This window comes from Podarcis liolepis (genome assembly GCF_965112155.1).
Source record: "Podarcis liolepis genome assembly, chromosome: 16".
NCBI lineage: Eukaryota > Metazoa > Chordata > Lepidosauria > Squamata > Lacertidae > Podarcis > Podarcis liolepis.
The window spans coordinates 44,424,318-44,438,721 of record NC_139567.1 but is presented as its reverse complement, the minus strand read 5'-3'; the positions used below and the strand labels follow the sequence as shown (position 1 = coordinate 44,438,721).

At 55.9% G+C, this 14,404-nt stretch overlaps 1 protein-coding gene across 5 annotated transcripts in view; it reads right to left on the bottom strand.

Annotated features, from left to right (window-relative positions):
• Positions 1-2,685: 2,685 nt before the first annotated feature.
• The window catches only part of LOC310695567 (apoptosis-inducing factor 3-like), a 30,274-nt gene continuing 18,555 nt past the window's right edge, over positions 2,686-14,404 (bottom strand). For 4 of the 5 annotated variants that reach the window (XM_083480198.1, XM_083480199.1, XM_083480196.1 and 1 more), the window contains 18 exons: positions 12,283-12,352; positions 10,985-11,094; positions 10,789-10,898; positions 9,632-9,676; positions 9,417-9,498; positions 9,216-9,328; positions 8,153-8,239; positions 7,661-7,752; positions 7,349-7,479; positions 7,035-7,150; positions 6,690-6,761; positions 6,514-6,577; positions 5,700-5,776; positions 5,509-5,626; positions 5,073-5,171; positions 4,364-4,439; positions 3,339-3,443; positions 2,686-3,233 (listed from right to left, as the gene is read on the bottom strand). In XM_083480198.1, the coding sequence (XP_083336324.1) occupies positions 3,197-3,233; positions 3,339-3,443; positions 4,364-4,439; positions 5,073-5,171; positions 5,509-5,626; positions 5,700-5,776; positions 6,514-6,577; positions 6,690-6,761; positions 7,035-7,150; positions 7,349-7,479; positions 7,661-7,752; positions 8,153-8,239; positions 9,216-9,328; positions 9,417-9,498; positions 9,632-9,676; positions 10,789-10,898; positions 10,985-11,094; positions 12,283-12,347 (1,599 nt within the window). In that variant the 5' untranslated portion in view covers positions 12,348-12,352 and the 3' untranslated portion in view covers positions 2,686-3,196. Of the gene's footprint in view, positions 3,234-3,338; positions 3,444-4,363; positions 4,440-5,072; positions 5,172-5,508; positions 5,627-5,699; positions 5,777-6,513; positions 6,578-6,689; positions 6,762-7,034; positions 7,151-7,348; positions 7,480-7,660; positions 7,753-8,152; positions 8,240-9,215; positions 9,329-9,416; positions 9,499-9,631; positions 9,677-10,788; positions 10,899-10,984; positions 11,095-12,282; positions 12,356-14,404 lie in introns of all 5 variants that reach the window. The other variant, XM_083480200.1, reaches the window with a different exon arrangement.

Sequence of the window (14,404 nt, the reverse complement as noted above, 5' to 3'; positions counted from 1 at the left end):
GGTCACCTTCCCTTGTGCCCGGCCGGGGAGGGGCGTCTCGCTGCCCCGCGCCCGACCTGGGCGGAGACCCGGCTGGGGGTGTCTCGTGTGGCTGTCCCCCGACCCCGAGGGGGAGTCCCCAGACCAGCCGCCTTCTTCCCCGGGCGGCCAACTCCTCTTCCCACTCCGCGAAAGTTTGGCGCGCCCTGCCGGGGAGGCGTCCGGACAGCACCCCCTGGACGGCACGGGGCCCCTTCCTCCGCCGCGCCGTCGGAGCGCGCCCGGGCCGGCTGCTGATTCATGCCTGGGAGCCCCCGGCAGGAGGGGGTGGAGTCCGGCCGGGCCGCCCTCGGGCCGAAGTTCAGCGCGGCCGACGGGCTGGAATGCGGAGCATCCGGAGCAAAGGCGCGTGGAATGCGCGTCGCGCCCCTCGGCGGGGTAAGTGGCGGCCCCGGAGCCGGGCTTGCTGCTGCTGCTCGGCGTTGGCGAGGGTCCCCGCGGTGGAGGTGCTGCCCTTGGCCGGGCCGAGGGGGCGTGCCGCGCCGGGGCCCCGAGGGGGGCGGGCGGGCGAGCGGAGCCCTTTGGCCGAGCGGCGCTCCAGCGGGGATGAGTCAGAGCTGCTCTGGCGGAAGCTGCTGGTTCCTTCGGCATCCAGCCGGAGGCCAGAGGGCGCCGCCGCCGCCCGGGGAGAAGGCAGGCGGGGAGGCTGCGCAGGGCTTTCCTTCGCCGGGCCAGGGCGGCGGCGGCTGCGCGCCCGTGTCTGCCCGCCCGGGGTCCGTGCGCGCCGTCTAACGTGTCCCCGCTCGCTCCGCAGGCTCTGCGCCTGGTGGGCCCGCCTGGCTACCGCGCAGCAGTTCTTCAGTGGCATGCTTTACGTCTCCCCTCTCGCAACTAAAGCTGCCAGTTGAAGAACTGTTGGCCGTGGCTGCTCCTCTCCTGCCCCGACGGCGCCTCCGGATGGGTGTGGACGCGCCTCGCGGCGGCCTCCGGGTAAGTCGGACGTCTCTTCCGCGGGCTCTGGCCTTGGATGGGGGTCCGCGGGCAACGTGGCAGCCCCAGCTGGGAGCTGGTGTTGGGGGGCAGCCAGACAGGGGACTTTCTCAGCAACTCCGCTTGGCCGTTTCCCCCACCCACCCACTCCGGTTCCAGCCCTGCTGGGGCTCCCACCACCCTAGAGACAGACAGCCACAGGATGAAAGGGTGTGGGCTTGCGAGAGAGAAAAATGGCAGCTCCAGGAGGGTTAAGGGAGGAGCTCCACTCCTCTCCCTCCCCAGGAAAGGAGACCCTCGTTGGGGCCTCTAGTCTGTTGGGGGAATTTCTCTGTGGAGCAGAGGGCCACAGAGGCTTGGCAAGCGAGGACAGGTGGGCATCCAGCCATCTCCACCTGAGACCCTCACAGATACTTCCATCCGCAAGTGCAGTTGTGTGGGGTGGGGGCCCCGGGGTCCCAGCAGTAGCGGAATGCAGAATGGGAGCCCCACCACCACAGCTTGGGGGGGGTAGGGGGCCTGGCCTTCTCACTGTCTAGTGAAGGGGCCCAGTGTATCTCCCATGACTCAGTGGCGTAGCGTGGGGGGTGCAGGGGGCCCCGGCTACACCGGGCGCAACATCTGGGGGTTAGGGTTGGGGGCGCAAATCCACGGGTTAGGGGGCGCAAATTACTTGCCTTGCCCCGGGTGCTGACAACCCACGCTACGCCACTGCCATGGCTACCCTTAGCAGCTGAGACATAAGAGGGAGAATATTTGGCGTGAGGGGTGTCTCTGGCAGGGGAACAGGTGAAAGGACAAGCTAGCCTCCCCCCGCCCCCTTCTCAGCCAGGATCCTGTGTCAGCTTATTTGGTCCAGTTCTGCTTTCCTGCTGGGAGCCTCTTTTAAGGGGAACTCTTGTCTGCTTTAGCTAAATGAACTTGGTCTGTGTTTTTATAAATGGTTATTGGGGGGGGGGCAGGGTCCTTCCTACATCTAAAAGAGAGACTCTCTCTCTTGCTGCAGAAGCAGAGGGACACCCCTCCCTCCCTCCTGCCTGGCCCTCAAAGGTCTGTCCTAGGAAGAACTCCCTGGAGTTTTATACCTGGGACCTTTACTGCATGCAAAGCAGCTGTTCTGTCTCTGAGCTCAGGGGTCTCTCCTTGGAAGCTGCCTGGCAGGGATTCAGCCTTTGCCCCACCAGAGTGGCCCCCCCAGCTCCTTCCAGGGCACATGGTGTCACCCCTCCTGTGCAATACTGATGCCGAGCCGCTCTTTGTGAGGTGTCCTTCCTCTCCTCCCTCCTTAAGAGGGTTCTGTAGCAGAGGCTTCCCCACCCCCAAACTAGTCGTAGAATCATAGAGTTGGAAGGGATCCCCCAGGGTCATCGAGTCCAATCCCCTGCAATGCAACAAAATCTCACCTTTCCTCAAGTCCTTCTGCCTGGGATGGCCCAGCCCTGCCTGACACTTGCAGCTGAGAAATTGGGGAGCCAAGTGGGAGGGCAGGGCCTGCCTTGGGCCGCTTTCCCCTCTGCCCGGGTCCCAGGGAACCTCCAGTCAATGAGGAAGTCAGCTGGCCAGAGCTGGGGCAAGGGCACCCTCTGCTGGCCAGGAGTGGAACTCCCTGCCTCTCGCCATCTGAGGAGGTGTGGGCTTAGTGGGGGTGTCTGTCAAATCTCCTTAAGGGGGATCCACCTGCAAAAATCCTATTACATTAAAGGCTCTCACCTGGAGTTCTTTTGGACAAACTGTTTATGAACGCTGCTACAGTTAATTCAGAACAAAAGTGGCAAAGGCCTTCATCATATCAGAACAAATATTACATTTTGCAAGACCAACTAGGCAGCTGCCTCCTCTCCACAGAATCTAGTGTTGTCTGCACAGGCCGGCAGATGTTCTTCAGGGGTCTGAGCAGAGCCCCTCCCTGGAGATGACGCTGGTGCTCCACCCGTAAGCTGCTGCAGCCCCTTCTCTCCCCCCCCAAAAAAAAACATGGTATGGGGGGCCTGCTTGGAAGGAGGGTGGGACACCTGGAGGCAGCTCGGCTCAGGCACTTTTTCTTAGCCTTCAACACTAGCAGAGAGGACAGCTTAGATCGGAATTTCAAACGTTTGTGAGAAACCTAGGCAAAAATTAGAAGCTCCAGTGCCTGATAGGGTCAAATCCAGCCTCTCTCTTCTCAGCAGGGCTAGGAGCCTCATGGCCTCTCCCTGGCCCCGATCCTGACATGGGGTGGGGAGAGAGGTTAGGCCTTCTTTGGTGGGGCTTCTTCATTCATCGCCCTGAAAGGAAACAAGATGGCTGGGGTCACCCAAACAGAGGAAGCGTGGCCCTGGTGAGGGTCAGCACCTGTGGGTTTTTTGGGGGGGACCCCTGACGCAACTTACTCTGCCTCATCCTTGGTGATGATCTTCCCCGAGTAAAGGATCTCAGCCACCATGGCCACCATGGGGTCAAAGTTCAGGCTGGCCACTGCAGTCACAATGCCATCCCTGCGCAAGGGAGAGAGAGGGCTGGGTTAGGATGGCCCCCCCCCCAGGATCTTTCCCATCAGCCCCTGCTGCCTGACCTGCCTTTAAGGAGAGATTCTGAGGAATGAACCTGGGACTTGCCAGCAGCAATGTCCCCCCGCCCCCAATGACGGGTGCCACTCTGACAAGCCTCTGCCCCGCCCCACCCAGAGCGGAATGAGCCCTGCATGATTCCTTCATCGCAGGGGGTCGGCCAGGATGACTCTTGGGATCTTTCCAGTTCTGCAGTTCTATGTTTCTTTCGGCAGAGGTGCTCTTTCTGAACCTGTCAGGCCCAACAGTAAGAGGGCAGGATTGCCACCCCTCCCCCGCAAGGTGGCAATGGACTCCCATCATCCCTGACCACTGACCAATAGCATTTAGGGGACCCCCCTTGCTGTCTCCCCTTCCATGCAGTAGGAGTTAGAAAGCACATCAGCCTGAGGGGTGGGGGGAGAAAAGGGATCTATCTGCCCCTGCCTTAAGACAGTTTGGAGCATCACCAGCATTAACGCTCTATCCTTAACCCCCACCCAAAGAAAATACTGTTTTATCGATCAGAAAATGCTATATTGCCAATTTAGAAATCATACAATATGCCTTATGCTGTAATTCTGATGTTCCGCTTATTTTTTAGGTTCCGTTTTGCTGACCGAATTTCATAAATTGCTGTTGTTTTACTGATTATTAATTAAATGGTTTGTGCTGTACTTGTTCTGTTATTGTTGTTCATTGTTTTGTGAGCCGCTTTGGGTTTCATCTGAATGGAAAGCAGCCCAGAAAGGCGACCAATCCAAAGCACGGCACTTGCTTCTCTGCAGCGCTGGGCATGGGGGCTTCTGCACTGGCAACTGGGGCCCCTGCTCGGCTCCCCCCATGACCAAGCGGAGCTCTTGACTCACCTGATGTAGAAGATGAGGAACTTCTCCTGGCTCGGATCTCCCTTGAGCACCGTCTCGGTGTAGCCGATCCCACAGCCTGTCAGGCAAGAGGGAGCAAAGTTTTGGGATCCGACAGGATAGTTGGCAGGGAGCTGGCAGAGGACTGAGACCCCTCCTGGACACGAGGCTCACAGCTCTAGGGTGGCATTCTCTAGGTGGTTTATGCAGATATTATGTTTTTATATTTTGCTGGAATCCGCCTAGAGTGGCTGGGGAAACCCAGCCAGATGGGTGGGGTATAAATAAGAAAACTACTATTATATTTCATAAAATTCATACAGAGCTAGACTAAAAAAACCCAGACAGCCAAGTGGATTTATTAAAAGATAAAAATGAGGAAATGAAGGAAAAAGTGCGGCAGTACTTTAAAACATACAAAAGTTAAAACGTTAAAACAGGTTAAAAATCACCTCAACTCTCTAAGCACCTGGACAAGCTTTTCTAAACAAGAATGCTTTTAGCAGGTGCCAAAATGAGTACAGCGAAGGCTCCCGCTTGATATCAATGGGCAGGGAGTTCCAAAGTGTAGGCGCTGCCACACTAAATGACTGGGTTCTTACAGATGAAGGGCTGGGATTATGGGGCACCGCCAGTTGGTTGGCTCCTCTGCCTCTGCCTCCTGGCGGCTTTGGGGCAGGAGGCTGGTGTGTGCCCCGCCCCCCTCGCCTACCTGCGTAACGGATGCTCTTGGCCTGCAGCTTGGTCCAGAAGAAAGGCACCGTGTGCAGCTTCTCCTGCCTCTGCAGCATGTTGAGGGCAGCCACGCGGCCTGGGGGGGAGAAGGAGAAGTGGGGAACAGCCCTCAGAGGAAGGATGGGGGGGGGGCTGTGGTCAGTCCTCTAGGGATCACTCTGAGGACACAGCGACTGAGCAGGGATAGCTGCCCCCACCCCTTTCTGGCTTTTTCTTTTCCTGCTCGCCCCTTCCTCAAGAAAGCAATCCTCTATTCTCTGCGGTCAGTAAGGACTAGAAACCTGATGTTTCTTTAAGAAGAAACACACGCAAGCTCTAGGCTCTGGGCAATTAATTCTGCAAACGCTGTACTTGGGCCGAGGGGACTGCCCTGAGGGGTGCGCACATTCCTTCCCCACTCCTGCAGTGCCTACCGTGGGCTTGGGCGATTTGCCAGTGGCAGATGTTGGTGTTTTTCCCTCCGAGCAGAGCCACGGGGAAGGAGGCCACGTCCCCAGCAGCGAAGACAGAGGGGGCGCTGGTTTGCATGAACTGAGGAGGCAAAGGAGATGGTGAGATGGGGAGGGGGCAGAGGGCGGGGGGGTCCTCTGCATCTTCCACCTACCAAATCCACGACGACGGCACCTGTGCGGTCCAGCACAATGGAGCTGTCCTGAAGGAAGCTGGAATTGGGGGTCACTCCTGGGGGGTGAGAGGGGGGAGTGAGGTGGTGGCCTTGCCCAGCTGGCACCAAAGTGCTTTGCCCTGGCCTCTAGCCTGGCATTGCTGAAGCCCTGGCCTGATCCCTCCTTGCCAAGCCATGTGACTTACAAATTATTTTCTCTCTTTTTCTCTGTGTGTGTCCTTACTGATTTGCTTGTTTGAGGGGAACACTAAGCTCCCCCTTTCAGACCAAGATTGTGACCCTGCTGGGCTCTGAACAACTGGCATGACATGCTAGAAATCATTGTAGCTAAAATAGCAAAGGATATGTAATAATAATAATAACTTATTATTTATACCCCAGCCACTCAGGGCGGCTTCCAACCAAATATTAAAAACAACACAGCATCAAACATTAAAAACTTCCCTAAACAGAGCCACCTTCAGTTGTCTTTTAAAAGTAAAATAGTTGCTTATTGCCTTGACATCTGCTGTACCGCTGAAGATACTTTTATTATTCTGTGCCTAGATAATATTGTTGAAAAATGAATAGAAACATACAGAGAAAGAAAGAAATCATTCCAGTTCTGCAATGGGTGGGTGGCAAGAGCACTGCACCTTGTTGCCAGAGAGTGCAAAGGGCTTCCAGCTTTTTTGGGTGTGGGGGGAGGAGAAAACACCAGCATCCCCGTATGTGGGGTACAGAGCCTGGGCTGCCTGCCCTGCTGCTCATGGGGGACAGCGCTCCCTCCATACAGCCCAACCCTTCAACTCACCTATTCCCACCACCACCACATCTGCGGGGATCACCTGCCCGCTGCTCAGAAGGACCTGCGTGACCTGGGGGTAGGGAAGGAAGAGGAGGAAGGCAGCTGTGATTTGAGGACCTGCCAAGCCCTCAGCCTCCCACTTTTGTGGTCGCTGAGCTCAGCCCCTGCCCCCCCTCACAGACCTTTCCTCCTTCGCCTTGCAGCTCTGTCACATCTGCCTGCAGGTGGAACTTCACTCCCTGCACCTGAAGCATCTGCAGAGGTGGAAGGAGACACAGGTGTTGGCCTTGGAGCACCCAGGGAGGGCAGGCAGCCTGCACCTTCTCCTGGGTTGCAGGTACTACACTGGGGGGCTCTGGGAGGGCGTCACAGGTTCCAGAAAATGCCACCTCCTAACCAAGCCTCGGGGGTGTGGGGGGAGGAAAGTCCAATCCACCATCAGAGTATGCCAAGCAGGCTCTCTGGCCCTGAGCTCCCCCCTCTTCCCTCTCTAGAAATCCCTCTGGCTCCATGCCTGGGCTGCTCACCTTCATGGCCACGTGGCCCACCTGGCAGCCCAGGGCTGCGTAGTATGGGCACTCTGCCTTCTCAATCACCTCGATGCAAGCGGCTTTGCCCACGAGGCTGGCGGCCAGTTCCATGCCTGCAAGGAGGAGAGGAGGTCCTCACTCGGGGGTCTTTTTGGGGAGGGGGTGCAGGGGGGAGAGGCCAGCTGCGTCTCTTTGCTCCTAGGGACCTGCTTCACAGAAGGTTCCTTAGAGCCAGGCTCCTGCAGCTGCTCTGTCCCTGCCTTCCCCCCTGCTGCTTGCCAGGCCCACCCAAACTGAGCGTGTTTCCATACCGATGAAGGACGCTCCCACAATCGCCACCCTCTTGCCCGTTGCCAAGCACAGGATCTGGCTGGAATCTTCAGGGGTGAGGAGGACGCAGACGTTCTGGAGGTTGGCGCCTGGGCACTGGAGACGCCTGGGACTGAAACGGGGGGCAAGAGGAGATGGGGCTGAGCAGGATGGCTTGGCTTATGATCGGGGCAGCGTTCAAAACTCCCATTGTTCTAGGCACGTTTTGCAATGGGGAATTTCAGTAGCGCGAGCAGTTTCTGAGCTCTGGGCGCAATACTGTACCCTTGTGCCTGGGAGGAGGCAGTGCCTACCTGCTGCCCGTGGCAATCAGCAGGTGGTCGTAGGTCTGCCAGGTACCATCACTGAACTCTGCCCTTTTGCCATCCAGGTCCAGAGACGCCACCTGCAGCCAGGCCAAAGAGAGGACCCGAAGTGGGACTGTGATGGAGGGATGGGGGATAGTAGAGTTGGAAGGGACCCCAAGAGTCATCTAGTCCACCCCATGAACTAAATCTGCCATTAACATCATCCTTCGTTAACCCTTTGACCACAGTCCTTAAATGGCCTGGGCTTTAAGAAAAGCCTCATCCTGCAGGACAAGGGTCAGCACTGCTAGCTCCTCCTCATCCTGCCTTTCTGTCCTTTCCATTGTTCTGAAATGGGGGCACCCCATTTTGCATGGCATGAGACCCCCTCCTTACGCAAAGGTGCAGGGGTTTGTGTGGCATCATCCATGTTAGGGGGGGTCCTCCTTTCAGTGTCCTAATCTCCCCCCTCCCCTCACAGGTGGCAACACCACTCACCTCTTTCTCCATCCAGACTTCGATGCTGTGAGCATCCAGGAAGCTCTGAGACCGCAGGTAGATGTCTGTTGCTTTGGAACCCAATAGCTATGAACAGCAAAGGAAGGAGACCTGCTTTATACCAGTGTTATTTTTGTTGTTTTATATTTATTTATACTCTGCCTTTCCCCCCTGACATGGAATCAAGGCAGCTTACAGCTAAAAACACTGGGGGGAAACAATAATTTAAAAACACTTAATTTTAGTTTTTTTCATTTAATTAATTCTAAACTATAGAATTAAAACTATACCTATCGATGGATCTATATAACCTATTAAAAGATACAAATTCCTGCAATAAAAACTTCACAGCGCCAGGCCTTTCATTAAAAAGCAACCAAAGGACTTCACCTGCTGGTGGAAAGACTGCAAAGAGGGAGCCTGTCTGGCTTCAATCGGCGGGGAGTTCCAAAGCTGCCTGGGAGAAGACACCGTGGAAGACTGGGAGCACCCAGCTCATCTCTCCCCAGCCCAGCAGTCTTCTAAGGCAGGGGATTGAAAAAGTGGTGGGCTTCCTGCTAAAGGGCAGTATAAAAATGCCATCATGTGGCACAGGGGGTGCCCATCCTTTTGGGCAAGTGGGCACAGGTAGTGCCTTAGGCACCAGCCACAAAACGTCTGCCATGCAGAATGTGGCATCGTACACAGTTAAACGACTGTCATGCCTACCCTGCACCCGGGCAACCTTATGCCTGCCCAGAGAAGGCCAGTGCTTCCTGCTGGTCCTGGGTGGGCAGATCCCACCATACTGATCCTCTGTGCAAGGAAAAATGGGCAAGGCAGCCACACCACCCTATCAGCTCTCAGAAATCACTTCCAAAGTGCCTCCACCTCTTGCCCCATAACTTTCCTTCTATGGAAGCTAGAGACATCCTCATTGTAAAAAACAAAAGCTGAAAGTCTGGGCCCCCTGAAAACCTTGGGTGATCCCTGGTGTAATGAATGAGGGGCAAAGAGACTTCCCACCCTCAGCGTTTTCAGGTATGATGAGCCCCACTGCTCATGCCCCAGGCCCCTCAGAGACCTTGCTCAGCTTCGTCTTGTCGTAGGGCAGGTGGTTCTCCCGGGTCACCATGACAATTCTGCCAGTAAAGCCCTCCTGGCGAAGGATCTCAGCACAAGTCAGGGCTGCGGGGCCTAGGAAGGAGAGGGCAGCCTGGTGAGCAGTGATGACTCTTTGGCACTCTGGGTGATGCCCCCCCAGCCTTGGCCCTCCTGGACTCACCTGCCCCCAGGAGCAGCGCCGTCTGGCTGTTGAGAGGGTTCCGTTTGCTCATGGGCTTCACCCTGTGGCTGCTCTCCAGGTCCTGCCAGAAAGTGGGGGGCAGAAGAAGGGTGTGAGCCTGGGCTGTGGCTGGGCAGGAGGAAGGACAGGTTGCCAACACCATGGCACCCCTGACATCCAGCCTTGAGAAGGGGAGGAGAGTCAGAGTTCCTTACCTTAATCTTGGCCGTGACGTACACATGCCCACCGTCCACAGTCACCTGCAGAGACCCAAAGGATACTGACTGGAGCTTGGACAGCAGAGGGTTAATGGGGCTGCAAATATCCCTTGATGCTCTGTAGGAAGTGGGCACAGACATCTTTTGGTGGCTCTCTAACCCCCCCCCCACCCTGCACCAAGGAAAATAGGAGGTAACTGAGGGCGTGGGGTGTCTCTGGGGCAGGAAGCCAGGAGGAGAGCAGGAACTTTTCAAGGGAGACCCAGAGAGAGACGAGGTTTCTGGGTCTCCGGGGATCTGATGGGGAGCAGTGCATTTTGGGTGTGTGAAGCTATGCCTGCCGACTCCACCTGCGCTCAGCCTGTATACTGGTGAGTGAATGCAATTGCTACAAAATGCTCGTAAGTCTCCTGTGACTTTTCCTTCCAGAGGAAATCAAAGCCCAGGGGAGTTCTGCGTTTGTGGGACTTCTCACCCCCAAGGGAAGTAAGTGGGGCCACGTGGAGCCATCCTCTTTCCCACTGCAGCATTTGTGGACTGGCCTCCCTCTACTGAGGCTGACCAAAGGCCAGGATTCCAGCTGCCACAGGCATTACAACACACACTGATTAATATGCTCATTTTGGGGCCTTCACAGCTGACTCAGTTGAGGCTGACGTTGGTTGTGGCCACCAAAGGCAGCTTATAGCCGTAATAATTCACATGGCACAACTGAGTCAGAGCCTTGGTCTATTGAGCTTAGTATCCTCTACTCTGACATGCAGCAATGGCTCTCTGGCATTTCTGGCAAGGAATCCAAACCTCTCCTGGGGTTGAACGGGCCTGAAGAAGTCATGCCTTCCACAGCCTGCCTAAGGGCCTTGAGAGAAGAAGGCAAGCCAGCCGCTCTCGAAAGGGAGCACCACAAGCTCAGGTGCCACAGGCGAAAAGGCCCCGCCATCCGTCCGAAGGGGCAACAAGATAAGGAGCAAGGCCTGGGCAGGGAGGCTGTCCGTCCAAGATCCTGGCCCTCAACTGGGCATGCAGTGGAGCACAGGCACCCTTCCACCCAGGCAGGGAAGCTGCGCAGGAGGACCACAGCGGAGGCCTCCCCCTCCCTTGGCTCTCTGTGCAAGGAAGCCCCAGCAGATGGGGCAGTCAGAATCAGAGCGCACCTTGAAGGATGTGAGGCAGTCCAGGGTGGGGTATTCCTCAATGTCCCCCGTCTTGAGGCTGAAGCAAGCCCCGTGCCAGGGGCAGCGGATCCGTCCCTGTCCCAAGTAGCCTGGAATTCAGAAGGAGAGACCAGCTGAGCAGGAGAGAGAGAAGCAGGCAGGGAGGAAGAGAGATGGGAGAGAGGCACTCCCTTACCTTTGCTGAGGGGGGCTCCGGCATGGGTGCACCTGCTCCCCAGAGCGCTGAACTGCAGGTGGTCCCTCACCAGCAACACCGGGTGCCCAGCCACCTCCACCTCTCGCATCCTGCAAGTGGAAGGAAGACGGGTGGCCCTTGAGAAGCAGAGGCTCCTTCTCCCTCCAGAAGCCTATTTTTGGGAGAGTTCGGTGGTGCTCTCCAGAGGAGTTTCCTAGGAACTGGACTCCCCCAGCCCACACATCCAAGGGAGCCAGGGACTCCAGGGCTTAGGGTCCAAAGGAGTCCTGCAGGCAGGCAGGCAGGGATTGTCCTGCTGCCAGTTGCCCTCCCCCCACCCCTTGTCCAATCTCCTGCCTCCACAACAGCGAAGGCCAGAGGACCAAGACAGATGCTCCAATCTCTTTGTTGACTCGGAGGTCCAAATGCACCAGGTCTGCAAGGTGGATGATTCTGCACCGTTTGCAAATGACAGCATGTCTAGCTTGCTGTGAAACGAGCTAATGTGAAAGCAGGAAAAGAAGCCTTTGCTGAACCTGAGCTGCCAGACAACTCTGCAAGGCCTTGAAGACATGTGCAGATGGGTGGGGAGGCTTGTATAAGACCCGAGCAGGAATTATGCAAAGGCCTTTGCGTAACATGCAGGCTCATAACATGCCGCCTGGCTCAGCTCCTGCTCTGGGCAGCCCGATGGCTTAAGAAACCGTAATGGAAAAGAAAGCATCCCATGCACAAGGCCAGGATACGTATTTTGTGAAAGTGGGGAGGGAGGAGGGGAACTTGGCAGCCTTAAAAATGTGTCCTACCCCCCCCCCCTCCAGATACTCTGCAGGTCTATAAAAGGGCAGAACTGGGAGGGGCTGGGTAGCCAAGCAGAAACCGGAGGAAGAGGAGGCAGAAGTTAGTAGCATGAGGGCTGGGTGGGGGGAGCGGGGAAGGAAGGAAGGAAGTCTTCCTTCGGGAGAGGGAGGGGGAGAGAGAGAGAGAACGCTTCCCTGTGTGTGTGTGTGTGTATCTATATCTGGATCTATATATATCTGGATCAGCCCACAGCTTTCAAAGGCTAGACAGATCCATGCAGGAAGGAGAAGTCAATCTTTGGCTATTAGCCTCGGGAGCTTCATGTGGAACCTCCAGGGACAGAGGCAGTCTATCCCTCAGCAGCTGGGGAGAAGCGGCAGGAAGGGCTGTTCCCTCCGTGTCTTGCTTGGTGGTCTTCCATGGTGGAACTGCTTCTGTTCATACAGCCAAAACAAACCCAGCAATGCTTTTACCGCTTCCCTGCCATCTATACTCACTCTCCGTCATACATGTCGCCCTCCTGGCAGACCTGCTGTGTGACCACCGTGTCTCCCCCTTCCATGGCTCCTGCGGGAGGCCCAGAAGAAACAAGGTCAGGCAGAGAACACAAGGGCAGACCCTCCCTCCCTGAGCAGCCTCTCTTGTCTGCCCCCCACCCTGGGACCTCTCTCAGCAGAATGAGCAGCGAGGTGAGTGGGCGGAAGCACCCAAATCCACCCGGGCCACACCCCAGTTCATTAAGTCTGCATTAACATTGCCCAGCTGCACACTCCAGGCAGTGAGTTCCACAAGGCAGGACTCAGTCAGAAGGAAAAGGAGCGAAGCTTGCTTTTTTCTGACATCAAAGACATTACGTGAAACATTATCTCTGACAATGATGACACCACAAAAAAATTCCTTCCAGTAGCACCTTAAAGACCAACTAAGTTAGTTCTTGGTATGAGCTTTCGTGTGCATGCACACTACTTCAGATACACGAAAGCTCATACCAAGAACTAACTTAGTTGGTCTTTAAGGTGCTACTGGAAGGAATTTTTTTGTTTTGACTATGGCAGACCAACACGGCTACCTATCTGTAAATGATGACACCAGATTCCCTCATGTTGTGTTTGTAAAAGAAGAGAGCCCAGGGCAAATCAACACCTAATTCCTTGCTAGTAGTCGACTGGCAATGCAGAGAAAGCACTCCGCACACTCTCAGGGGCACTCTCTTCTTTATTAGCACACACTATCCTCTCAGCTGTCAAGCACCTTTTGGTGGCTCAGCCCTCAGCAGTTTCTGATAACACCCAGCTGACAGCCCTGAGTTGAGGGGGGGGCTCAGCTCCGTGGCAGAGCTCACTGTTCCGCATGCAGAAGCCCCCAGGCCAGCTCCCGGAAGTGTCTCCTGCTGAGAAATGACCCAGCAGCTGGTGATGGCGAGGCAGGCCCAGTCCTCCTTTGCCTGGGACCAGAGACAGAGAGGCAGGCTGCCTGGCAGAGGGAGGCAGGCCAAGCTGAGATGAGGGCTGGGCAGACCTCACTCTTGTGGGACCTCCTTTGTGCCCTCTGACTAGGACCCCCAAGCTCTACCAGTCAGAGTCAGGTGCAAGAGACAGGCAGCTAGGGCATGAGAGAGAGAGACAGAGAGGGCAGGGGAGCCTCCAAGCACCTTCTCAGCTAAGGGCCTTTGTTCTCAGCGGCAGAACCGTTTAATTTAATTTTATAAAATGTATACACGACTTTGTAAAAAACAAACAAACCTCAGAACAGTTAACAAACAGAATATGATGTGACCTCACAGCCCTCTCCCATAAATCCGCTTTGAGGTCGGCTTCTTCTTACAATCAAGGAGCATACTTTTCATGAAATAAGCATGGCATAGGAACAAAGCCCCACTCCTGATCAGCATCTCTCGCCCTCCCAATTCAGGAGCCTAACTTAGCACACCCAATGCTGTTCCCCTGTTTCATTTTACCGAAGGGCAGTTGGGAGCCCTTCACCCCAGCTTCTCTCCTCCCGGCTCCTGGGGTGTCTCTTTCCCAGTGTCACCTCCCTCAGTGCTCTCACCCAGCCGCAGCTGGAGCGGCCAGTGTCCTTCTACATCTCAGGCACCTTCTGGTGTGCTGCTTGCGTGTGGGAAGGCAAGAGGACGTGCCTGGGCAAGGGAAGCCACTGGGCCGGAAGAGGCAGAACCAGGTGCTTCGAGTGCCATCTATTTATTTTTTGTGAAATTATTCCTGGGCCTTCAATGGCAGATCATCAAATACAACTTTCTATCAAGGGACCCTTCCCCTGACACAGAAACAAAAGGCACCATGACAGAGTTTGCCCGCCTGGCGCCCAATGCATGTTTTGGACTACAACTCCCATCAGCCCCTAGGTCAGCACCACTGGATAGGCTATTGCTTGGGCTTGGTTTGGAGGGATCTGGGTTCAAATGTCTATCCGTTGACTGGAGAACCTTCAGCCAGCCAGCCTCTCTCTCTCAGCCTACCTCACAGGAGCGCTGTGAGGGTTCAATAGCTGCTGTTACAAGACAGAGAGACAGTGCATAGGAACATAGGAAGCTGCCTTATACCAAGTCAGACCATTGGCCCATCTTGCTCAATAGTGTCTCCAATGACTGGCAGCTGCTCT